The sequence below is a fragment of the Monodelphis domestica genome, chromosome 8, assembly GCF_027887165.1.
Source record: "Monodelphis domestica isolate mMonDom1 chromosome 8, mMonDom1.pri, whole genome shotgun sequence".
In the NCBI taxonomy this organism is placed as follows: Eukaryota; Metazoa; Chordata; class Mammalia; order Didelphimorphia; family Didelphidae; genus Monodelphis; species Monodelphis domestica.
Genome location: NC_077234.1, coordinates 192,385,975 through 192,411,994, shown reverse-complemented (window position 1 = coordinate 192,411,994; position 26,020 = coordinate 192,385,975). Strand labels below are relative to the sequence as shown.

At 38.9% G+C, this 26,020-nt stretch overlaps 1 protein-coding gene across 2 annotated transcripts in view; it reads right to left on the bottom strand.

Moving 5' to 3' along the window:
• Positions 1–26,020, bottom strand: part of UXS1 (UDP-glucuronate decarboxylase 1) — a 143,903-nt gene that overhangs the window by 18,494 nt on the left and 99,389 nt on the right. For both annotated transcript variants that reach the window (XM_007501194.3, XM_007501195.3), the window contains exons 9-10: positions 22,759–22,880; positions 11,308–11,427 (exon numbers count right to left, since the gene is read on the bottom strand). In XM_007501194.3, the coding sequence (XP_007501256.1) occupies positions 11,308–11,427; positions 22,759–22,880 (242 nt within the window). The remainder of the gene's footprint in view (positions 1–11,307; positions 11,428–22,758; positions 22,881–26,020) is intronic.

The window sequence follows — 26,020 nt, the reverse complement described above, 5'->3', positions numbered from 1 at the left end:
CCCACCATGTTCCAATGCAGGCTTTCTGGATATATTTTTTTTCTCCCTGCCTTCCTGTTTTTTTCTGACAATTTCTCCAGCTAGTAGAACAAAGTATTGGCTTTCCAGGGATCACCACAGGATCACAACTAGACCTAGGTGGAATTTCAGAGACCATGAACCTCCTCATTTTCCAGATGATGACACTGAGCCCGAAAGTCTTTTAATAACTCTTTTAGTTATGGAATTAACTATTAACTGAATACTATAGTTCTAGTATTAACGATGACAGGGTAACTGCTTAAGGGTGATCCTACTCAGAGGACAAAGTGTGGTCACTTGTTTTAATTACTGACACACATCATTAATATTTTAAGGAGAGGGGAGAGATAAGATTACACTTTGTAGTGAAGAAGCAAGCTAGTGAGCATGTTTCCATGGGCTCCATGTAACTAAAGTGCTATGTGGGAGCCTCCATTTCAATGGATCCCTAAAAGCAGTTTGGGAGAAAACTAGGTGCAGTGAATAGTAGTCAGGAAGACCTGAGTTCAAATTTTCCCTCAGACACCAGTTGTGTGACCCTGCGCAAGTCCCTTAACCCTGTCAGCCTCAGTTTCTCCATCTGTAAAATGAGCTGGTGAAGGAAATGGCAAACCACTTTAGTCTCTTTGCCAAGAAGAACCCAAATAAAATCATAAGGCGTGGGACAGGACTGAAATGACTGAACAATAACAAAGACAGATTTAGAGCCACCCATAAGGCAAACAACCAACAAGGTTGCAGAGGTTGTTCCAACATTTTGTATTCTCACATTTGTTCAGAGAACCAGCATGGTAGCATCAAGCCTTTGGAGGAAGGAAAAGCTGAATTTGAAAGTCCTGCCTTTAACATTTGCAAGCTGTGTGATCCAAGGCAAGTAACCGAACTTGTCAGTGCCCCTAGGCCATCCCTAAGCTACTCGTGGAAAAAACAAGTTCTCTGCATCGATGCAATCTCAGGCACAGTCCAAAACAAAGAAAAGAACCCAGGCAGACACACCAATGCACAAATACGAATGTGTACCCATACCCAACTGGCCCGTGGAAATGAAGCAAGGTGCCCAGTGTCACCCGGCTAGTCTACACCAGAGAGGAGAGTGCCCACGGGCAACGCCAGACAGACAGACAATGAGGCTCATCTAGGAACAGTCAACACAGAGGTGATCTATCCACAAGCACGACCATTCGGGGCTCTTCCTGCATCTCCCTAATCATCCTCTTTCTTGCCCCAACTCTGTCTCCCCCAGCAGTAAGGGAAAGAGATATTCCCCCTCCCTTCATGAACAACCTTGAATAGATCCTTCTCACCTGAGCTTTTTGTTCTATCATTTCAATTGTGTCCAATTGTGGTGACTCTATTGGGGCTGTTCTTGGCAAAGATACGGGAGTGGTTTGTCATTCCATTTCTTTCTCCAGCTCATTTTACAGATGAGGAAACTGAGGCACACAGGGTGAAGCGATTTGCCCAGGCTCACCCAGCTAGGAAGTGTCTGACACTAGATTTGAACTTGGGTCTTCCTGATGCTGGGCCTGGCGCTCTAGCTACTGTGCTGCCTACCTACCAATGGATTTGGGTCAGCACAAAAGACAGAATCCTTGCTACAGGCACTGGAGGGGGAAACGCTTGCCCCAAAAGTTGGGTGGCAGGCAGGGAAGGGATTTGTGCTTCAAATGTGGAAACCCTGGCCCACTGGAATAGCATTACAAAAGGCTCAGTCATAGTTCATAGAGCTGGAACTATCATCCCTATATCTATGGACAAGCTGGCAAGCTGACATCATTCGCAGCAGGGATTCTTAACCTTTCTGGGGTCATGGATCCCTTTGCAGTCGGGGGAAGGCTGTTAAAAGTCAGATTTGACCCCATGCTGATGTTTGCTGCTAGACACGAGAACAGAGGTGTAAAAATGTAGTAATTCTGCCTTATTTCCTCTTCATAAAGGAGACATGAAGAGATTCTGCAGTAGATGACTTTTTATTCTGCATCGGCATTCTGTGCAGCTACAAAGGAGATGGCATAATTTAGAGATGATTAGGAAGAAAAACAGCTACACAAGAGATCAGGTTGGCAGTAAGACCAGGACGGGGGGTTATATTTCAGATGGTATTTTTCAAAGTCCTGTTTGTCTGCCGGTTTGCATTTGTGATTTCAGTTTTGAAACATTTTTTCCCTGTGAAGAATGTATTGATATTTCAGAAATCAGCAAGCCAGCTGCCCAATTGAATGTACATATCAAAGAGGAGCAGCTACGTGGTGGACAGTGCTCTGGTCCTGGGGTAAGACCCAAGGTTAAATCTGGCCTCAGTCACTTACAAGCTGTACGACTCTGTGCAAGTCACTTAATTCTGCCTCAGTTTCCTTAGCTGTAAAATGAGCTAGGGAAGGAAATGGCACACCACTCCAGGATTTTTGCCAAGAAAACCCCAAAGATGACATGAAGAATCCTAGCTAAGGGGTACAACAAATAGAGTATCCTGCCTAGAGTCAGGAAGACTCTTTTTCTGATTTCAAATGTAGCCTGAGGTATTTGCTACCCATGGGACCCTAGGCAAGCCTTTTAACCCTGTTTGCCTCAGTTTCTTATCTGTCAAGTGAGAAGGAAATGGCAAAACACTCCATTATCTGATCAAGAAAACCATAAATGGGGTCATGAAGAGTTAGACATGATTGAAATGACTGAACCAAACAACAATAAATTATCGAGGAATCTTTTTAGAGTTGTCTGGACATAGTTGTTTTCATTTTGTCTCTTCATTCATTAGACTTGAGTTCCCAGAGAGCAGAGACTCATTGTCCTGCCTTTCCTTTCTTTAAGTATCCCCAGCTCTGTGCCTAAAACACAATGGGCATTTAGTAAAGGTTTTAAGCTTGACTTAATTTACTTCATATCATCCAAACTGACCTTAGAAGAGGAATATCAGGGCTGCAAGGTGGCTCAGTAGAGTACCAGGTCTGGAATTGGGAGGACCTGGGTTCAAATTTGGTCTCAGAACACTTCCTAGCTGTGTGACCCAGGCAAGTCATTTAACCCCATTTGCCAAGCTTTTGCCATTCAGTCTTGGAGTTGTTAATATTACAGAAAGTAGGGGTTAAAAAAAGTCATATCCTCAAGAATCTAATATTTTTAAAAATGTGGAATAATAAAGATAATTCCTGAAGAAAGGCTAAAATCACCCCTACATATGTACCCTACCTCTTAAATGGAAGTATTTGTGCCGATTTGCCATTTATTTTTTAAAAATTGAACTGTGGCACAAATGGAAAATTCTTCTACAACTTTATCTAATAAGCAATTTAATCCTGAAACAAGCTAAATTTATGCAGAAAATGTGATGGAATCAGGGAACTTGAACTGAAATTCCCACTTAACCATTTTCTACCTGTCTGACCTTGAGCAAATTGCTTAAAGATTTTTGGCCAGTTTTTTTTCATCTTTAAAAAGAGAGGTTAGATTAGATGACCTTTCTGGTTAAAAAAAAAAAAGATTGTCCTTATTTTTAAAAGCTAAAACTCAAACTCAAAAATTTTCCCCCCTAAAACAGTTGATCCCATTCAAATTTCTAGTTATATCATCTTGTTAATTTGCTTATGGGACTTTTTTTTTAGAAGGACTTAAATATTTTTGCTATTATAAATTATCATTAAGATGACCTAAAAATTGGGCCTTTGGGAAACAATTTACAAGTAACTTTGTAAAAGGCAATTAAATTAAGAGACTAAGTTGGAGCTGGTACTACATATTCCTTTCCCCTTAGAAATGACATTTAGAAAGCACACATGAGAAAAGAAAGGATGTGGGTGCCTCTTTATTTTCTTTTCTCTAAGGAACAAAGTTTTTTCAAGTAGATTGGGGTGGGAAGGAAAGGAAAGGAGAGATTTTCCTTATCCTCAATCTTAAGTTGGCAAGAATTTGTCAAAATGATACTTCAAACCCAGTTCAGGGGAGGGAAGGTGGGCTGTCTGAAAAGTCATCATACTGTAAAGTTACCCTGAAGGGAGAGTATCATGATGAATGATAAATTCAAAAGAAAATTAAAAGAAAAAAAAAACAAAGAAGAAAAGCAAACCTCTTCCAAATGATCTCCCTGATTATTAGTTTTCTTTTCACCTTTCGAGACTGCCTAGGAACAGAGTGCACTCACTGATGGCACCAGCCATCCTTGCTTCCTCCTTACGGAAGCTTTCTGGGCACAAAGACAACACTTGAATTATCGCTTCCTGCCAACAATAGATCTTATTCTTGTGACACACCGGGAAACTCTCTTGGCTGCCTAGCACTTGGGTCCTGACTGCTGCCAGAAGGCTAATGAATCAGGACCAAGCTTCTAGGAAGATCTCTGGCAGTTTTTCTTGAAACCAAATAGCTCTGATCTCATAATATAAAAAGAAGGGCTTCTGTATATAATAGGTGAAAAGAATGAGGGAAAGAAAAATAAAACAGAATGTCTACTTGGTGATCTATGTGGCACCGAAGGCCAATATAGCCCCAATTCAAGGGTGGCTCAGAACCTCTAAGAGAAGTAAAAGGGGAAATAGCAAAGGAAGCTATCAATGAAGCTAGTGATTTAGTCTTAGGTGATGGAGACAAACATCTAGTCCCTGAATCAAGATATAGATTTAATGATGCCATTCATGAGCAACAAACAAAAACAGCAGATATAAACGCATTATTTAATATTCTTCTCTAACATACCATGATCATAAACATTGGGTTTGCTCAAAGTGAAAATCATTTTGAGATGTGGCTTACCACAAAATGAGACTTGGCTAGTTTAGTTATAAACTGTCTAAATTTGAAGTTCAATGAATGGACAGGCCATTGTTTTATTATTATTTAACAATCAATAAATCAAATATTAACAAATACTTATTATTATATTAATTGCTTATTCCTTTCTCTCTTCAGAAGAATACTTCTTATGGGTAGCGACTATTTTTCCCCATTCTCCATTGCCTTATGGGTAGTAATTTGATGAAATGATTCTTTTTGTCAGTGTTAGTCCAATACCACATTCATATTAGCATGGGAGCATATTCAAGCCTTTGCTTAGGATATATTCCATTTAGAAATAGTCATTCTCATAACCTTTAGAGAACTAGGTTCTCAATTCAGTATTTTTGATAATTGGGGATATCTAGTTGCGTCTTGAACTCTGCAAGACTTCTTTACTTTACATAGATATAGAGAAATATATACATACATGTAAACATATATCTATGTATGTTTTTGTATATGTATATTGGCAAGAATATTTGCACACATACATACATGCATGTATATATGTATATCTATCTGCCTGTATGTCTTATCTATTTGTATATATAGGCTATGTATAAATACATGTAACCACACACACATATGAGATAATGGCAAGTCCATTCACACACACACACACACACACACACACACACACACACACACACACACACAATTACTCATCTTGGCACTTACGGTCCCTTCATAGTCCAGCTCCAGTCCATCTTTCCAGAATTATTTTCCATTATTCATTCTGGTACTCCACATTCTGGCCAGACTGAATTGTGTGCTAGTTCCCTGATCTCGACATTTCACCTCTTGCCTCCAACCCTTTGTAAAGACTGTTTCCTCATTCCTGAAATGTATTCCTTCATCATTTCTGTCTCTTAGAAACCTTAGCTTTATTGTAAGACGGGATTTGGAGACAGAAGGGTCCAATTAGTCTAGTCTAGAGCTACAGGGGACCACAGGGGCGATCCTGTCCAACCCCATCATTTTAACAAATGAAAAAACAAGCCTAGGGAGATGAAATGATTTCTCTGAGATCCCACAGGTAGTAAGCATTAGACAACGGATTTGGCTCTAACTCCAGAGCCAGGACTTAAAAAAACAAATTATTCCAAACTGTCCCCTTCGGCTCAGATGAGGTTTTATATAAGAAACTTTCTGTGACCCCTAAATTTTAGTGTTCTTTCCCTCCTGAAATATCTTTGTATTTACTTATATATCACCCCTCCCTCACACCAGGAGAACATAAACACTCCTCGTGGGGAATGACTATAATTTTTTCCCATTCCCCATTGCCTTGTATGTTGTAATCTGCTTAAATGCTTCTTCTTGTCAAAGTTAGTCCGATACCATATTCACATTAGCATGGGAGAATATTTAAGCCCTTGCTTAGAATATATTACATTTAATTTAAATTTATCATTCTCGGTGGAGGGGAGGGAGGGAAATAATGTGATTATTGTAACCAAGGAATAATGTTCTAAATTGACTAAATAAACTAATTCAAATGAAAAAAAAATATCATTCTCATAGCTTTGAGAGAACTAGGTTCTCAATTCAATACTTTTGATAATTTGGGATATCATGTTGCTTAATGAACTTTGTAAGACTTTAGAACAAGAGTCCTTCACTTTTTTTGGGGGGGTTTGGTTTTTTTATATGTTAAACTCCTTTTGGTAATCTGGTAAAAAAAGACTCTGAATCCCTTTCTTTTTTAGAATGTTTCCAAATATCTACATGAAGTACATAGGGACTTAAAGGGGACTTATCATACACAGTTATCAAGATATTTTATAAAATAGATTAAGGGGGCAATGAGGTGGCTCAGTAGATTGGGAGCCAGGCCTGGAGATGGGAAATCCTGTGTTCAAATCTGATCTCAAATACTTCCTAACTGGCTATTTGTCTAGCTCTTATTGCTTTTCTGCCTTGGAACCAATATACAGTAGTTATTCTAAGATGGAAGGTAAGGGTTTTTTAAATAAATAAAATAAAATAGAATCAGGAACTCCAGGTCAGGAAGCCCCAGTTTAGATCCCTTAAAGAGGTGTCAGTTCAACCAATAAGCTCCACTAAGAAAAGATTCATTTAACAAATCAAAGAAAGAAATGGAACTCATTTACCAGGCAATTTAAGAAAAGATGGGTTACACACATATTTTGCCCTCACTATATTATCAAGGTACAGTCTTGATAATGCAGCAGTCACTATTTCCACTGGAAGTCTCAATAGAAACTAGGAAGAGTAAGACAATCAGAAAAGCTGAAAACCCAATAGTTAAAAAAGTGCTGTGCTAGGAATAAACTAGGATGCTGTCTAGAAAAGCTAGGTCCCACAGAAGAATGAGAAGAGAGACAGAAAAATGGGGCTGTGGAGAAGAGAGTGGGATTCATCCACCACAAATATAAGTTTGAAACTTAGTTAAATGGAAACTTCCATACCCTGATGATTCTTTTCAACTGCCATGTCTTACATCCTGACACCACCTGAGCCATCTCTAAGAAGAGACAGAACCTTGATTTCTCTATCCCTCATAACTGTTTTATGACCTAGAACTTAGAAATAGTTCTCTGGGATCACAATCTGTTACCCATCCCTAGCTCCCTCAGCCCTATTCCCTAATCCCTTCTTCATCTTCCCAATGACTTTGGTCCTTCTGTGCCCTTTCCTGTTCTTCCCATCCACCATCATCTTTTCTCTTTATAGACCCACCTTTACCTCTTCTCTTTATAATCCTGACCAATTCAGCTATATATTATCTCCTCCTCTAGAATTCTGTGCCCCCAAACCTATCATTAGTCAAACCTTGAACACCAAAACTGTGCTGCTGACATCATCGACCCCCTCTTCGCTTATACATATGTTGTTGAGAGTTACTAGAGGAAGTCACCTGCCTGTATAAATTGGGTCCTCAATAGATTTATCTGGTCTCAATTGAGTCATCACTGCTGCAAAGTAATGCTTTTTTTTTTTTGCTTCTATGATCATCAGGTTCTTCTCAGTGGCCATGATAAACTTTCTCTTCTCAATGCCTAGAACAAAGGTTATCTCCTATAAACTTTGAAATAAATCACCTCATTATTTTTTCTTCTTTTTCTACAGTTCTTTGAAATAGTACTCCTACTTTTTTCTAGCCAGGACTAAGCTCCATTTTCAATTTCATCCTTTCCCATATATGCCACAAGTTTGTCCCCTTGATCATCTACCTTTTTCCCCAATTTTAATCTTTCTTAGCTCTTTCCCTGATGCCTGAAAACAAGCCCAGGTTTCACTTTTCGTTAAAAAAGAAAAAAGGCATTACTTGAGCCTACCATTCTGCCATCCCTTCAAACTATCATGCTATATCTCCCTTGCCTTTCATCATCAAAAGGAATTTCTACTAATTTCTTCTATTTCCTTACATCCTTCTCACATTTCAATCTCTTGCATTCTGGCTTCCAAACTTACAACTTGACTGAGATTGTTCTCTACAAGGTTATCAAAGATCTTTTGACTGGTAAAGCCAATGGCTTTTTTAAATTTTCATGATACTCGATCTTTCTTTAACTTTAAAGAATGATGACTACCCCCTCCTCCTAAATACTGTTTTCCTTTGGTTTCAATGATGATATTTGGTTCTCTTTCATTCTCAACTTTCCTGCTGGACTATCATTCATCTCCTACTGTTTAAATATGGATGTCCCTTCCTGGCTCTGCCCTGGGACACTGTCTCTTTTTTCTCGTTTGGTAATTTCATTAGCTCTCATGGGTATAATTATCATCGCTAGACAGATAAGTCTTAAAGCTATATATGCAGCCCTAATCTCTGTTCTAAACCCCAGTACTACCTTGGCATTTACCTGATGACATCTCTTCTTTGATATCATACCAGAAACCCAAACTCAACCTTTTGAAAGAGGAACTTATCCTCTCCCCTAAAACATATCCCTTATTCAAACTTTTCTATTTATGTTGAGGACATCAACATCCTTCTAGCACCCTGGATTAATAACCTTAGAGTTATTTTTGGTTCTTTCCTCATCCTAATTTCCATATTCAGTCACTTGGCCAAATCTTGATTCTACTTCCACAGCCTCTCTTTCCTATTCTCGTTGCTCATGTGGTCGCTACCCTAATTCAATCCTTCAAGACTTTTCAGACTATTAGAATCATTTCCTAAGTGGTGAGCCATCTTCTCCCCCTTTCCAATCCATTCTCCACTTAGCTACCATTAAATGAATATTCCTAAAGCATTAATCTGATGATACCATCTTCTTACTCAAAAATCTCCATGGCACCTTACTATCTCTACAATAAAACCCAAAAGCCTCAGTCTGGGACTGAAGGCCCCCCCAGTTCAAGCTGCATGAGTTTTTCCATTTCCTCTCCACATCTTCACCCAACATTCCAAAAACTAGTCCATTTAGATGCTGCCAGAACTTTGCATGCCATCACCCATGGGAGCATTTTTGTATTGGTTATCGCGCAGCCAGAGAATATGTCCATTCCTGATATATACCTCTTACAATCCTTGCTTTGTGGCTAATCTCAGGTGTCACTTTTTCAAGGAGGTCTTTTCGGAACACTTCATTCTCCAAACCAAGTTGTCAAGTGTTCTCTCCATTCTAAATTTAATTCCTACTTACTTTTTTGTGTGGATATGTGGTATCCCTTTAATAGCAAGTAAGACAGGAACAAGTAAGGCAGGAACTATCAGCTTTTATCTTTGTAATCCTAGCCTTGAAGCTTAAAAAAATATACTGAATAAGAAGTCATAGAGTGAAAATTTGAATGCTAGTCCTTTGTTCTTTCCATTACAACATACTCCCTCCTCTCCACATTAACTGTATTTATGATTTATCCCCCTAATAGACTATAATCTCCATCAAGACAGGAAGTGACTTTTAAAATTCTGCATCTCCCTCAGTGCATATTGAAGAGCAAATGGATCTTCAGTTGACCTAAAATGAAGTAGGTAGGTGGTGCAGTGGATAGAATGCTTAGTCTGGAGTCAGGAAGATCCTCCAAGTTCAAATCTGACCTCAGAAACATAATAACTGTGTGCCCCTGGGCAAGTCACTTAACCCTGTCTGCCTCAGATTCTTCACCGATAAAATGAGCTGTAAAAAAACGGTAAACCATTTCAGTATCATTGCCAAGAAAATCCTAAATGGGGTCATGAAGAGTTGAACATGACATAAACAACTGAACAATAACATAATGACTTTAAATATCTAGGCTTTGATATAATGTCTTTGATATAATAACAATCTAATAAATCCCAAGGAAACAGTTGATTAGCCAAATGTGAAATGGTCCATGGAAATTTTAAGAGGAAGGTTGGCTTTCTACTTATTTACATTGTTAGTTGATGTTTGTGATCAGACAATTCAGAGTAATTTAAATTTATCCAGGCAAGATCCAATTAGGAACATAAATTAGCTGCAAACATATTTGTGTGATACATTTATCCCACAAATTTTAATTATACATATCAGAGCTAACTTTCCTTCCATTGATATGGAGAATTAAGATTTGAGAGTGAACACACACACACACACACACACACACACACACACACACACACACACACATACACACATACAGAAATATGTGGTAGACCAACCAGCCTTTGGGTTTGAGACTAGACTTTATGAAATTGGTTGTCTGCTCAGAAACCCTTTTTTCCTGCCAGATTATCTCTGATATCTCTGGAATAGGCAATCACACACTATAATCCTCCCCTCCCAATCTCCCATGTTGAAAACTTCTGGCAACCATTCTGATTACTGTCTATTCCCCCTTTATGACAATAGGGTGGAAACCAATCAGGGTGAAACCACACAAAAGTCTTGGGCCTAAGAATTAGAAGAGTAGTAGAGCCTTTTTCAACCTTAGCACCAGGCTAAGGAGGACATCTGAATTTCTCTTTCTCCTCCTGCCAAGCTGAATGATTCTGCATTCAAGGCCAAGACTCCATGTATCCTGCCTCCACCAGTGCCTTTCTCTCTAATGACACCTTTAGATACTCTATATTTATATGGCAGATATGAATTATATACATGTCATCCTATCATTATCTTCCCCCCACCCTTAGCCCCTTTATAATGAAAACTCCTTAAGAAAAAAGACTATTTTGGCTCTTTTTTTTTTTAGCCCCAAAACATAGCAGAGTGCCTATGATATAGAGAGCCCTTATTAAACTACTGAGTCTCTTGGATAAAAGAGATTCCAATACATCTATGTCTCTTCTCTCTTTGCCTAACTATCTTATGAGTCCATAAGAAAAAAATCTATAGGTTTTTAGTGTTACTAGTTGGTTTGTTTCTGTGGAATATACTAAATCCCTCCCAAAGCAGCAGCAACAGATGGGAGAATTTGCTTAATTATACAATAAGGTGTCCATTTTTTCAGAAATATCCATCTTTAATTTAAAATTTCCTTTCCTACTTCCTATGTAGTCTAAATTCCAAATAGAGGTCTCACAGTGATTTCAAAGCTTTAAACCTACAAAAGTTCAAATTTAAGAATGTGGCAAATACTTACTGTGAGAGGCTCCCCTTGGAGAGCTTGCAAAATGAAGTTACTGACAACTCGGCCATCATTCATATGCATCCGTGGTCCAAAAGTATTGAATATTCTAGCAACTCTCACTTCAACCCCTTCCTGCAATAAGAGGGAGAGAAAAAAGCAAGATGATGTTCAATTTTCTCATCTGTATGCATGAGAAGGGCAAAACAAATTGGGTGGGTGGGGCATCATTTCTTTCTAAAACAACATGATTTATTTTAAATTTTATCACAGGATAAAAGTCTTACATAACACACTCTTCTTCTCTTCACATTTATCCTTTGACATCATCAGGGATTTTAGGTAGGCTTGGAGACAATTGAATTTGACAGCTTTCTTACTCTTCTTAGCCTTCCTATGGTTTCAGATACTATGAACCAGTCTTTCTCTTCCTTCCCATGTTTTTTAAACATTTCACGTTTCAGATTCTCCCCAGACCTGACTGTTCCTTTACTGGTCCATCAGCTCTCCTGCTCGCCCACACATTAACTGTGGTATGCCCCAAGGCTGCCCTGGATTCTCTGTTCACTTCTTTCTACACCCACTGCAGGGAATTCATCAACTCACGTGGCTTAAATAATCACCTGGATGTCTTTCAGATCTGTATCTCTAGCTCTAGACTTTTCCTGCTCTCCCCAAGTTCTCTATTTCTAGCCATCAACAGGATAGCTTCTCTTAGGACTGTTATCTAAAATAGAACACATGAATAATACTAGCAATCGCCATTCACATTTATGTAATACTTTATGGCCTACAAAATGCTGCCTCCAGACATGAGCTCTAGTGCCTGGCATTTATAGCTCTTCCTAACGTGGCCCCTTTCTCTCTTTCCAGTTTTCTTACACATGACGCTCCTCCATACACTGGCCACAGTGGCCCACTTACAGTTCACCAAATACAGTCATCTATCTGTGCCTTTGCCCTGGCTGTTCTCCAGGCTGAATGCTGGCTGCCTCCTCACTTCATCTCTCGGGTCCCCGGCTTCCTTAGCTCATGGTCCCTTCTGCAGGAGGCACTGCACACCACTGGGATCCTTCCCTCTCCTGCTGTCTGCTTTCCTTCAGCACTCAGCTCAACTCAAGAAGGTCTGGGTTTGAGTACAGGCTTTGTCGCATGCTGGCTATGTGGTCCAAGGACAGGGATTGAACTCTCAGTGCCTTGGGCAACTTTCTAAGACAATAAACTCATCCGCATTAATAACGAGTATTTACTCACTGCAGTTCCATATTCTAGTTAAATCACAAGTGTAATGTGTTATATACATCTATATATAGATATATATAGAGAGAGAGACAGACAGAGACAGAGATTGTGTTTATATACGTATACTTGCCTAGGGTCACTCCAGGTCTGGCATTCTATCCACTGTACTATCTAGGTGCCTTTGCCTAGTGGAGAGTTCAAATCTAGCCTTAGACACTACCTGGGTGACCCTGGGCAAGTCACTTAACCCTGTTTGCCTCAGTTTCCTCATTTGTAAAATGAGTTGGAGAAAGAAATGGCAAACCATTCCAGTATCCTTGCCAAGAAAACACCAAGTAGGATCATGAAGAAAGAGATGAACACGACTGAGACAATAACACACAAACACACACACATAATATCACCATTTTATATTAGTTAAAAGAGGTTAGGTGATTTGCTTGAAGTTGCATGATTATAAATGATAAACCAGGCCTCCTGGCTCTCAGGTCAATGCTCTTTCTATTATACCCCAAGTTCTCAGTTCATTAGCTTCTCTAAACACATAGCCCTTCTCATATGATCAAAGGCATTCGTGTTCTCTTGGGCTGTGCATATCTATTATTCTTGGGGTCATCTTTGATGTCTTTGTGTTTAATAGCACCAAGGCCTATTTATGTTAATAGCACCACACTACATTTACTTTTTTCTTTTCTTTTTTATGTTCAAGGTTTCTTATTGTTCAGTAGTGTTTAGTCCTGTATGACTCTTCCTGACCTCTTTTTGGAATTTCTTGGCAACAATAATGGAACATTTTGCCATTTGCTTCTCCAATGCATTTTATGGAAGGGAAACTGAGGCAGAGAGTATCAATCTAGTTAGGAAGTGTTTGAGGCTGGATTTGAACTTATGAAGAAATGTTTCCTTGACTGTAGCCTGACATTCTATCCACTGTGCCACCTAGCTGCCCTTGCCTAGTACTTTGTAGTTTCAAAGTGCTCTCATAGAAGTTATCTTACAATTTTCACAGCAAGGGCAGAGGAAATCTCTGCTACATGCTACAATTATCATGCTATCGATGAGTAAAATAGGATCCCAAAGTAAAATGAAATGTCCAGAGATGAATCTCTAGAAAGTAAACGAATTGGGAGCAAGGATTGGTACTCCTTAGGAATTCCTCTACTTTCTCTTAATTTCCTCAGCCACAACTCTGACCCAAGTCCTAACCCCCCCCCCCCCCCCCCCATGCATAGCCTCTAGTCTTTGTTGGTTTAGAAGAGTGCTGGAACCCAAGAACAAAGTGCCCAGCACAGTCCCCTGTTGTAGCCCTTGCTGCTCCAAGGTGTGGGGAGCAAAACTCTCACACATTCTAATGGACTGCCTGAATGCCTGCCGCAGGTCCTCAGAAAAAGAAATCTAACTGTGGAGCTCTTCTGTGCATGCCTGGGAGAAGTAGTGCACTTAAGAAATGCCTGCTGAATCAATAAATTGTAGCTGATGCTACAGACTGGGCTTTCTTAGCTGTCCTCTCCAGACCCCTTTTCATCCATCTCTGGGGCAGCTCCTCAGCTGTACAGCTTGAAAACGCCCGTAGCCAAGGCTCCATCTTTCTTTGCCTTTCCCTCACCTCTTTTTCTACTCTGACAGAAAGCTTTAGAAGATTTCCTCTGGCCACCTTCAGTGGTAGTCCCAAGGACATTTAGCCACAAGAGGACCTCAAGAAACAAATAAAAAGCATTGCAAACAATTTGGGAAGGGGAACTTCTGGCGGGGATCCTCTCCCCTTCCAGGGATACAGGGAAGGGAGTGAGATTTACAGGCATAACTAGGGAAAGGAGGTAGGCAGTCCTTTGAGGTCACCTTAGAAAGCTCCAGCTGCAGCTCCAGCAACAGCAAGGGAGTCTGACCCAGACATTGGCTCTGTGTGGGATGGGGAAGAAGTTGCTGATACTATTTCGGATGTTTTTGGAGCGAACAGCAAGGTTTAAGCTGTGACTAGGGAGCTATGAGTGAAACTGGGAGCTGTACCCAGTTTTTCTACAAAGCAGATTCGGGGAAATGGCCTAGCCTAAATATGAGTGAGAGAGTAGCACCTTAACTTGCTTAAATGTTCTTGAAGGCAGAATGAAAAGGGCTCTAGACCAAGTTTCATTTGACCCAATCATCTAAGAGAGGTCATTTGAGCAAGTCACTTCCTGCTAGACTTCAGTTTTCTCAACCATAAAAATGGCTGGTGTGGAGGAAAAAGAGTAGAAACAGGGCTAAAACTGGTGTCATACCATATGCAAGACTGGAATCCAAATTCTGTCATTTCCTATCTGAGTGACCCTGGGCAATTAGAAAAAATCTACTTGCTTGTCATTTCTTCTGACTCTGGGTAAGAAAGAAATTGACCAAGTTAAAGACTTGGCAAAGGTGACATGGTACTGAGAAAGAATTTGAACTTGGGTCTTTCTGATTCTAAGTCTAGCACTTTATCATTATAACTATCAGTCTAACACGTAACCAACAAAATCCACACTCCTTTTTCAGAGATTTCATAACTTCAGTCTAAGGCCCACCCATTCCTAGAGTTTTCATTTATGAAGTTTTAAAGTACTTGTGTTTATTGTGTTCCTTCCATTAGATTATAAACCCTCTCTATATACAATTCTCCACAGCACAGAATATATTGCTGTCTTGTTGGGTATTCAAAAGTTGACGACTAAGGCTTGTGGTTTTATTTGTAGCCGAGAAACAAATAAACTCTTTCCCTACTAAACAAGTCAGAGAAGATATAAAAAAGGGCTAGAGATGGTGATCTCAATAGAAAATAACTCAGAAGTTACCAACTTCAGTTTTATTAATAGAAAGGAGGAAGGATACATATAAACAGGCAGTGAATGCAGCTTTATTCCAGGGGTAGAATATAAAATCTTGGCAAGTTTACACAAATCAAACCAGTGTCCCTGACAGAATAAAAGCCATACAAAACAACAAATTCAGCTTAGAAGCATGCCAGGCTCCTAGACCTACAGCTCGAATGCCCTTAGAAGCCACTGGGTCTATCTAACATCTTCATTTTTTTATGGGTGAGAAAACAAAGGCCCAAAGTCCCACAAAGCAAGTCCCTTTCCCATGACTCAGTGGCTTCTGTCTATTGCCTTGGGCTTGGAATTCTACAGTCTGAAGGACTTAGCTCAGCCTCCAGGTTTTCTGGTGGTGGTTGGTGTTCAGTCTTTCAATCATGTCTGACTCTTTCTGGCTCCATTTGGGATTTTCTTGGCAAACTTACTAGAGTGGTTTGCCATTTCCTTTTCCAGTTCATTTAACAGATAAGGAAATGGAGGGGAACACAGTTAAATGACTTGTCTAGTGTCACCTAGCTAGTAAATGTGCGAGGATAGATAGATTTGAACTCAGTTCTTCCTGACTCCAAAACCAGTGGTCTGTCCACTATAACACTTAGCTGCCTTATATACAAAGGATGAGTTTTTAAAATTTGGATTTTAGACTCTAAAATGGCAGTGATTTTTTCAACAGCTCTACTTTTTTCTGAGAATTGGGGCATTCTACAGGAACTTTTTAACAATGAGGTTAGAGCATTTCAAGATTAAATCACTTATGTAGAACAGTAATATATAGGTGGTTCAGTGGATAGAAAGTCAGGGCTGGAGGCAGGAGGTCCTGAGTTCAAATCTAAACACTTCCTTCTAGATACTTCCTAGCTATATAACCCTGGGCAAGTCACTTAACCCCCACTGCCAGTTCTTAGTATCAATTTTAAGACAGAAGGTAAGAAGAAACAGAAAAAGGAAAGAAGCAAGGGGGGGAGAGAGAGAGAGAGAGAGAGAGAGAGAGAAAGGAAGGAAGGAAGGAAGGAAGGAAGGAAGGAAGGAAGGAAGGAAGGAAGGAAGGAAGGAAGGAAGGAAGGAAGGAAGGAAGGAAGGAAGGAAGGAAGGAAGAAAGAAAGAAAGAAAGAAAGAAAGAAAGAAAGAAAGAAAGAAAGAAAGAAAGAAAAAGAAAGAAAGAAAGAAAGAAAGAAAGAAAGAAAGAAAGAAAGAAAGAAAGAAAGAAAGAAAGAAAGAAAGAAAGAAAGAAAGAAAGAAAGAAAGAAAGAAAGAAAGAAAGAAAGAAAGAAAGAAAGAAAAGAAAAGAAAAGAAAAGAAAAGAAAAGAAAAGAAAAGAAAGAAGGAAGAGGAAATATAGAGCTAAACTCTGTGAAACTGCCATATATTTCTTGTAGAATCTCTTGAACTTTGGAAAGAGAGCCCTGATTTTTATGGCTGAGTCACTTAATCTCAAAATTGTCTACCTGGTTCCTATTCATTCAAATCAGACTATTTGCTCTGAATGGTCCAATAACTTCAAAGTATTTTCTGATCCTCTTTGTTCTATTAATGTAATCTTTTTTAAATTCAAGAGATTCTCCCTTCCAAAGAATATCTTTTGAGAACTTTTTTTTTTTCCACATCAGTCCTACTTCATTCATCCTTCCCTGTACCCCCTCCTAGAATCATCCCTGAGAAGAATAAAAAGGACAACAAAAGTTCTGTTGCAGGATAACTAAGAGGTTCCATGGATTGAGAGCCAGGCCTAGAGACAGGAAGGCCTGGGTTTGAATCTGATCTAAGACACTTCCTAGCTAGTAACCCTGATCAAGTCCCTTCACCTTCATTATCTAGTCTTTACTTCTCCTCTGCCTTTGAACCAATACACAATCCTGATTTTTAAGGTGGAAGATAGAGATTTCCAAAAACAAAACAAAACAAACAAACAAACAAAAAAACAAAAAAACACCTCACAATTACCCTAGGAGGTAGATACGATTTATTATTCCCATTTCTTACAGATGAGAAAACTGAGGCAGAGAGAAGTTTAGGGATTTGGCCAGGGTAACATAGTAAGTGTGTGAAACAGGATTAGAACTTGTGTCTTCCTGATTCATGGTCCAGTATTCTAGCACACAACACCACTTAGATTTAGATGATTCAATGAATGTTACCTTAACTACCTGAGAAATTCTACAATGTATCTTTCTTACTTATATATCACCTTTATAGGCCAATTTATAGTAATAAAACCTATTTCTTAGAACTCCTTAAAATAATTTTGTAACACTGAGCTGACAACTCTATTCGGTTTTTCCTTATTCTTTCTCAATGCTTAAATCTTCTGACAAACTTAATGGGGGTGGGGATGGGGGGAAATCCAAACAACTCCAGAATCATACCTCAGATAGTGGCAGACCCTCTACTGGCTGCAACACTGGTAAATTTATATTCTTGACTAAGTCTCAGAGTCCAGTAAATGAGGATGTTCATGACTGAATCACTGTTTCTAATGACCAGCTTTCACTTTTTTGGTTATGTGGCTTTGTCCCATTGTGGGATAGTGGAATGAGTCACCAACAGCTCATTCTAGACATCACAGTGTTTAATCAAAGGAGAAATAAGTAAATACTGAGCGTCTGAGAAGAACGTACATTATTGTCAGGTCATCCTGAAAAAGAGCAACTTAAAAACTTAAAAAGAAGATGGGCAATTGGTCCTCTTCATAGGGCTGATTGATGCATAGGACTCCCAACTGAATTTGGGAACAGACAACAGACCTGGATGGGTAAGCCATTAAAAACCTATAACCTATTCATCTTGAGCTCATGTTGTTTTTTAAAAATCCATTCATTCAATAAACAATTAAGTACCTAGTATATGCCAGTTACTAGTATATTCATTATTATAATAATACTTACAAGTAATTATTAAGTATCTAGTATATGTCAGGGCTACGTACTGGAGTTATGGAGGCAAAGAAATGAAAATACCTTTCCTGTACACACAGCTTATTATAATCTAATGGAGGGCGTGAAAAATTGTGGGGATTAGGGGCAAAAAAGTAAGTAAATACAAAATATAACAGAAGTCATTAGTAGAGGCTTATTTTTTCTATATTCAATGAAGGAATAATGTGTTTTGCTTGACCATACATATTTATTACAGGGCTTTTGTTTTTCTTCTTTTTCATTAGAGGATGGGGGGACATAGTGAAGAAAAAAAGTGGAATTCTGTACATCAAAAACAAATAAATTTAAGGAAGGAAGGAAGGGAGGGAGGGAGGAAGGGGTAGGGAGACCTACATGAAATTATGAAGACCAGAACAGAGTAGAACTAAAGAACCAAGGAATGAGAGAACCAAGAGAACATTATGTATAGAACCAGAAATATTATTTGAAGCATGACTTGTGTATGTCCACCCCCAGAGAAAGGGCTGATAAACAGAAACAACTAGGACATAGTTTTATATGTATATGTATATATCTTCATGAAGTATTGTCTTCTCCAGTGAAGGAAGGGGAAGGAGGGAGAGAGACACCTGAGAACTTTAATGTTAAAATAGATCACCACCTAATTAGTCCGTTTTTAAAATTTTTAAAATAAAATGATAATCCTAAATATAAGTTTTTGGGGGAGAGAGGGAGAAGAAAAACCAATAAGCCAAAAATATCAAAGCATAATACTCTAATCTAAACTCGCAAATGGAAGGAAGAAAGAGATCAGAAAGATCTTGTTCAGAAGAAACGGCAGATATCCCTTCCACATCACAGCTTTCCTCATCATCATTCTGCTATATTGAGCATTGACATAAGAAGTTAAATGGGACTTTGTGGGGAGTTCTGTGGAAGTCGCAGAAAGTAGGCAAAGACCAGCAGATGACACAGAAAAAGTTTAGAAACTCAAAAAAGCATACTTAACTCCAAATTTAGAATAAGATACAATAAATACCCCATAAAAGAAAAAAAAATCAGGCTTCTTCTCTGGTATGAAAGCAGGGCCAAAAAAAATTTTACTTGGATTTTCCACATCACAAGGGTGCTGCAACTCTAACCCCAGTGATGTGAAAAGGATAACTGTATAATGGCTGGCCTCCATGGCAAAGAGAACTATAGATAGTTTATTCTTAGATGTGTTTAAAGGGAGTCATTTGTCTGTATATCATTTAGAGCATTCTACAATAAAACAAGGGCTTATCTTCTGGCAGGAGCACAAGCCAAAGAGGTACCCCATTAATAAATGATATTCCAATGCTTCAGAATAATCAAAAGGTTAATTTATGAAATTTAGAACAAAGAAACTACAAATGAACTTGGGTTTGTGTTCTGATCTTTTTTTCTTTAAACTGGAGCCATCATGACCTACTGAATGTCTTCCTATCATCTGAGACACTTTTTTGTGTTCCAAGTCTAAGACTATAAACACAATGGCCAAAAATATCCTAGTAGAGAAGCCAGTTACAACTTGACTGATTAAAACTTCAATGCTTGGATGCTTGGAGTAGCAGATGGTATGTCTAGGGCAACTTTGTAATGGAGCTTCAGAATAAGAGGTGGTAACAAATGTTATGTAAATGTAGGCTAGGGGCCAGTTACGCTGGGGATAGCCAAAGGATTGTGGCTGTCTGTCGCACAGAGACAATTCTGATTTCTTTAGATGGTAGGTACCTCCTAAATTCCTCCTCTCTCTCCTCTTCCTGCTCAACACATGCTTCATTACGTTACAATGACCCAGTTCAGATATTCTAGGCAAATATGTAGTGGGGGGGGGGGGGGGGGGGAGTATGAGTGAGAGACTCTGGAGCTAACTACAGAGGAGACATTTTCCATTCCTCATGGTTAATACAGTATCCATGAAACCTTGGGAAAGAATGATTTTTATCCCACCAAGCCAGTTTCTTCATCTCTCTGTAACTAGAGTAGCCATGAGACCTGGGGAAAGACTATTTCTTTATGTAAAAAGGATGGGGATGGGGAAGTGAAAGTCAGACTAGACAGCCAATCCCATTCAACAAGTATTTAGTAAGGGCTTAAAATGATTAATTCAGGTGGTACAGTAGAAAGAATGCTGAGCCTAGAGTCACCAAGACTCATCTTCCCAAGTTCAAATCTAGCCCCAGATACTTATTAGCTGAGTGACCCTGAGCAAGTCACTTAACTAACCCTGTTGCCTCGGTTTCCTCATTTGTAAAATAAGCAGGAGAAGGAAATGACAAACTATTCCAGTATCTTTGTCAAGAAAATCCCAAATGGGTTTAGGTTTTTAAAAATCACTCTATATCAAAAATGAATAATATGGAAATGGGTATCAAGTGATAACATCTGTACAACCCAGTGGAATTGCTTGTAAGCTCTTGGAAGGGGGAAAAAGAGTGAAAGAAAATGAATCATGTAAAGATGGAAAATATTTAATAATTTTTAAAAATTAAAAAAAAAAACCAAATGGAGTCAGATATGATTGCACAAGAATGATAAATTTGAGATATGAAGACAAAAACCAAAACAATTCCTGTCCTTAAGGACCTTCCATCCTAATGGGGGAAAATACAATACATCTGGAAATAAGTTTATAAAAAATGGCTGCACAAAAAAATTGGGGGGAAGGAGAGGTATATAGGGGAAGAGTAATATCTAATATCCTCAGCCTTAATATTCTGTGATAATGGAATAAGATACTTTGAACCTAAAGAAACAATAAGCAAGGTTAACAACAAAATAAAAAATGATAATAAGTGACATTTATAGATAGAAGGGCTGGACCTGTGGGGAAAGTTGTGTGTTTATTCCTGGCTCCCCTCTGCCCCCGCCCCATGCAGTTCCCTGAGGACTGGTTCTGTTGAATTTTGTGTTTGTATCCCCAATGCTGACTACAGTATCCAATATTATGGTAGGTGTTACCTATCTGTTGAAATGAATTGACAAAAACCAATCAATAAGCATTGATTAAGTAATTAAATTAGTAACTTTCAAGAACTGTACTAAGTTTTGGGCAAACAAATGACAGGAGAGATCTCTTTCAACTTTAAATGTATGCTGGCCATGAACAGTTATTCATTCTGGTCCAAAAGCTTAGTGTGATGCTCAAAATACCAGTCTCCAAGCAGCATAAACAATCACAATGTTTCATCTATCTTTAATTTCGATACATCTGAAGTAGCTTTGGAGCCAGGATTTACTCACTGTAAAGTTTCTGAGATGGAAAAGAGGAAAGAAAACTACAAGGGGCAGTTAGATGGCTCAGGGGATTGAAGCCACCCCTGGAGATGGGAGATGCAGGGTTCAAATTTGGCCTCAGACATTTACTAGCTGTATGACCCTGGGCAAGTCACATAATCCCAATTGTGTAGCTCTTGCTGCTCTTCTGCCTTGGAACTAATACTTTGCATTGATTTTAAGACAGACCGTAATGATTAAAAAAAAAAAGAAAAGAAAAAAACTAGATAATTTGGGTTTGAGCCTTCTCTGCATACATGTACTTGGCATTAGCTAGCAAGCAATATAGCATTGCTGCTGAAATGTGCAAGCAAGCCAATGAATTCTGGTTCTAAGTAACAACATCAAGGGAAGACACTTCAGCCCCAAGGCTATAAACAACTATTCAGAGCTCCAAAACTGAGGAAGGCTGCTGGCATCACAGCAGAATTAAAGACATGGAGGAAGTTAAGCAAGGGTCTAAGGCATGCAAGGTGAGGGAGCTAGCGTGCCCCATTCACAAAAGCCCACAGTTTGCTGCTGTGCGTCTCCCACACTCTGTGACCGTCAGTCAGAGGAATGGGACTGGGAAGGTACAAATGAATCAATACACAGAAAAACTTCACAAAGTGCATTTGATTTTCTTTTCAGATACTCACTTAATATACAGGTTCATTAAAAAAAATGTATGTCTCCTTTTGATCACATTCAGAGGAGCAAAGAATAGCTCATATCTTCCCTAAAGTCTGAAAAAGCCTGCAGGTAAATTTTTTTAAAAAAGAAAAAAATACACCCATGCCCTTCCAAAGCATAACTCATTAAGAATAATAAATACAAGTCACAGGGAGGAAAAAGAATGCATCTAGGCTGACTATGAAAAGAAAACTAGGTGGCTCAGTGGAGAGCCACGTCTGGGAATAGGAAGTCCTGGATTCACATCTGGCCTCAGAGACACTTCCTAGCTGTGTGATCCCAATTTGCTAGTCCTTATCACTCTTTTGCCTCAGAACAGAAATTTATTATCAATTCTAAGACAGAAAGTAAGGGTTAAAAAAACCAAACTACAAGAAAACCTGTAGTACTCAAACATCAACAGGAAAAACACATTGTCTCCATAGACTGGATTTTTCTCCCATGTCCACCCCCAGAGGATCAGTTTCCTAAACTAAATGATACATGCTTAAAATGAATACTGAGTGATTAAAACAAGTACTCGAAAGGAATATGGAAAACCAAGGGCATACCTGCTTCATGTAGGCATAACACATGGTCTCTGCCACACGTTTTCCTTCATCGTAACAGGCTCTGGGTCCGATGGGATTCACATGGCCCCAGTAGTCTTCACTCTGGGGATGGACCTCTGGATCTATTGGAGGAGAACAAAGGGCTTGGGTTTTGTTTGTTTTTGGTTTTGCTTTTTTTTTTTTTGGTCTTCATTTCAAGCTTATAAATAAGGCAAATTCATATTCAAAAAAGGAGAATGTGGAGAGTGGTTATGGAATTACATTTTTATACTGAGATGATCTGAAGTATAAGGAAAATTAATACAACACTTGGAGATTAGTACAAACGAGTTTGGGATGCTCTAATAAGAACTCCTTCCCCTTAGATGCAATTTCTAAATTCCTGAAAAGTGCGGGTAAATGTGTGATATATCTGAATGAGGATCTGAAGTAAATAATTCATGAAAGGGTGTGTTTTGGTTATTTTGTAATGTAAATAATCTTCCCTAACTTTTTTGTCCTATAAATTTGGATTTTACATAGGACATCACTCTTATTAAAGCTCTGCCAAGATGAAAACAAATGATTTATCACTTGCTTTTAGGGTATATGTTTTTGGGTTTGGGTATTTGCTTACAAAAATGAATAATATGGAAATATGTTTTGCGTGATAATACTTGTATAACCAGATTGAATTGCTTGTTAGCTCTGGGATTGCGGAGGGAAGAAAGGAAGGAGACAATTTGGATCATGTAACTTTGGAAAACATGGAAATTTGTTAAATGTAATTTGTAATAAATAATCTTTTTAAAAAGCTCTACCAAGAAAGCTAAACTTCTTTATGAAATTCGATTATTGCAAATGTTATTTTTTTCTTAGAACTTAATTCCCATTTAAAATGACATAATTTTTTTTCCTGAAGTTTCTGTGTTCCTGACCAAAGGTAGTTATGTACAAGTACAATGAAAAGAGCACAGAGGCAGCTAGGTAGCACTGTGGATGAAGCACCAGACCTAGAGTTAAGAGGACCTGGGTTCAAATTTGACCTCAGACAATTCCTAGCTATGTGACCCTGGGCAAGTCACTTAACTATGATTGTCCTGTCCTTGTCATTCTTCTGTCCTAGAATGGATGGATGGATGGATGGAAGGAAGGAAGGAAGGAAGGAAGCAAGACAGCAAGGAAGGAGAAGGAAGGAAGCAAGGAAGGAAGGAAGGAAGGAAGGAAGGAAGGAAAGGAGGGAGGAGTGCTGCACTCGGAATTGGAAGACCTGAATTCAAGTTCCACTTGCTAACTATATGCTCTTAGTCAAACCAACTGGAGCCTCAGTTCTTTCTTCATAAATGGGAATTAAAATAAATAAAAATTAATATCTTATAGTGGCATTATAAATTATTAGAGGGAGAAGGAATAAAGACAAAAAGGAGACGAAATAGGAATGAAATTACTTGGTTTCTTAGAATGATAAAGAAAAACACAATTTTGCCTAGGGCTTGGTCTACCTGTTAGCCTTCATGTTCCAAGCAGTAGGAGCCAATTAATTCTATCATTAGCATCAATGTCATAAAGAGTTCCTGGTGACTGGTATCTGAATATGCCAGAAAAACCAAGTACTAACAGCACATGTCACAAAGAACAATTCCTAATACTAAGAGTATTTCCTTGTGAACTCAAGATTTCTGTTCAAGATAAATACTGTCAACATGAAAGATTCACTTGTAAAATAGTTTTCCATGTTATTTATGATCCAAATAAAGGCTTACAAGCAAAGGAACCCGTGCCCACATGAAGATGTTAGTGTAACGCTTTTATCTAGCATTCTGAGACACTATATACAAAATATTTAGGAAAACTTGTGTGAGCAAACATCAAATGGAGTAGCTGGTGAATTCCAGAAAATGTATTGTTTTCAAAGTGTCATGGAAAACAAACTCTCATCAGATCTGCCACACAAGTAGAAAGGGAGGCTTTGTGAACATGCTGTCTTGGATGGAAGAAGGGAGATGCCTTCACATTTTAATCTTTGGAAGACAATGCTCAGTCCATGGGACTCAATTCATGAGCAGAGTTCTTGGACACAGTGTTCTAAATAATCTTGTTCCCTTTGAGGTTGAGGGAGAGAACGCCTAATGGGAGAGCAGCTCATCATTTCGGCATTTGTCCAAAGGGGAGAGACAATGTTTCCATATTTCTGAGATGGGAAGATGGAAAGATAAAAAAAGGGACAGAGAGGAAAGGTGTGTGAGTGAAGACAAAAACATTTCAGTGTCCCACCTGCATCATACATTCACAAGAAGCAAATCAAGAAGTTGCAAGATTATAGTGTCATTAAGCTTCTGAGGAAAAGTGAGTAACAATATATTATAGACTTAATTTGGGGGTTGGGGGAGTACTGTTTAGTTTGCAAAGGTCTTACACAGCCCAGATTCTGCTTCCTATCAGATAGGTCCCCATTTTCCTTTCCTCTTCCCATGTAACACCTGAAAAAGTTTCCTAATACTCCATCCAGAGAAGCACAAATGACACACTGCAGAGACGTTCGAATCCCACACTAAGGCTACACTAGGTTTTTTCTGATCTTGAACACTCCAGCTCTGTGAAGATGAAAACCTTGCAATGCTATGCTTTCACTGGTACTAGAGTTCCCTCCTCCTTTGATGCTAATCGTGATTTGCTACAAATAGTTCATCTGATCCCTGTCGGTTGCTAGGTTCATACTTGAAACTTTTCCTGCATAAGAGAAGCTGCTATAACTGCTTTCCCCTGATGTAGCCTCTGGGAACCCAGGGTCACCTCCGCACACACAATAAGAAGACATCAGTGCAGGATTGAAAAGAGGATACTTTTACTATGAATTTAAATGCAGCCCAAACGCTGCCTTTGTTTCTATGACATTTCTTCTATTACCTACATCACTGTGTTGTGACAAAGGTAGGTCCGAGGAAGGGATGATGAGAATGCTTTTTGAGGGTAAAACATTTTCATGAGAGGTGCAAACTACAGAAGGCTCTTTTAGACATCTTAGAGTGCTTACTAAAAGAGACAAAGATTTATTGCCATTGCCTGAAGAAGGATCCAGGTTCTCCCTGACCACTCTTGAAGGGATTTTTAAGAGCCAATCCCCATTATTATCATGTTCTCACTCAACAAATGAAGATGCACAACATGCACCTGTCTTCCCTGGTTTTCGCCGGGTCTCCTCTTTTCTGTGTCTTCTTACATCATTCCAGAAATCAGTCAAGGAAGTAGAAAAAAGGTACAAGCAGGCAAAGTGAGGGGACGG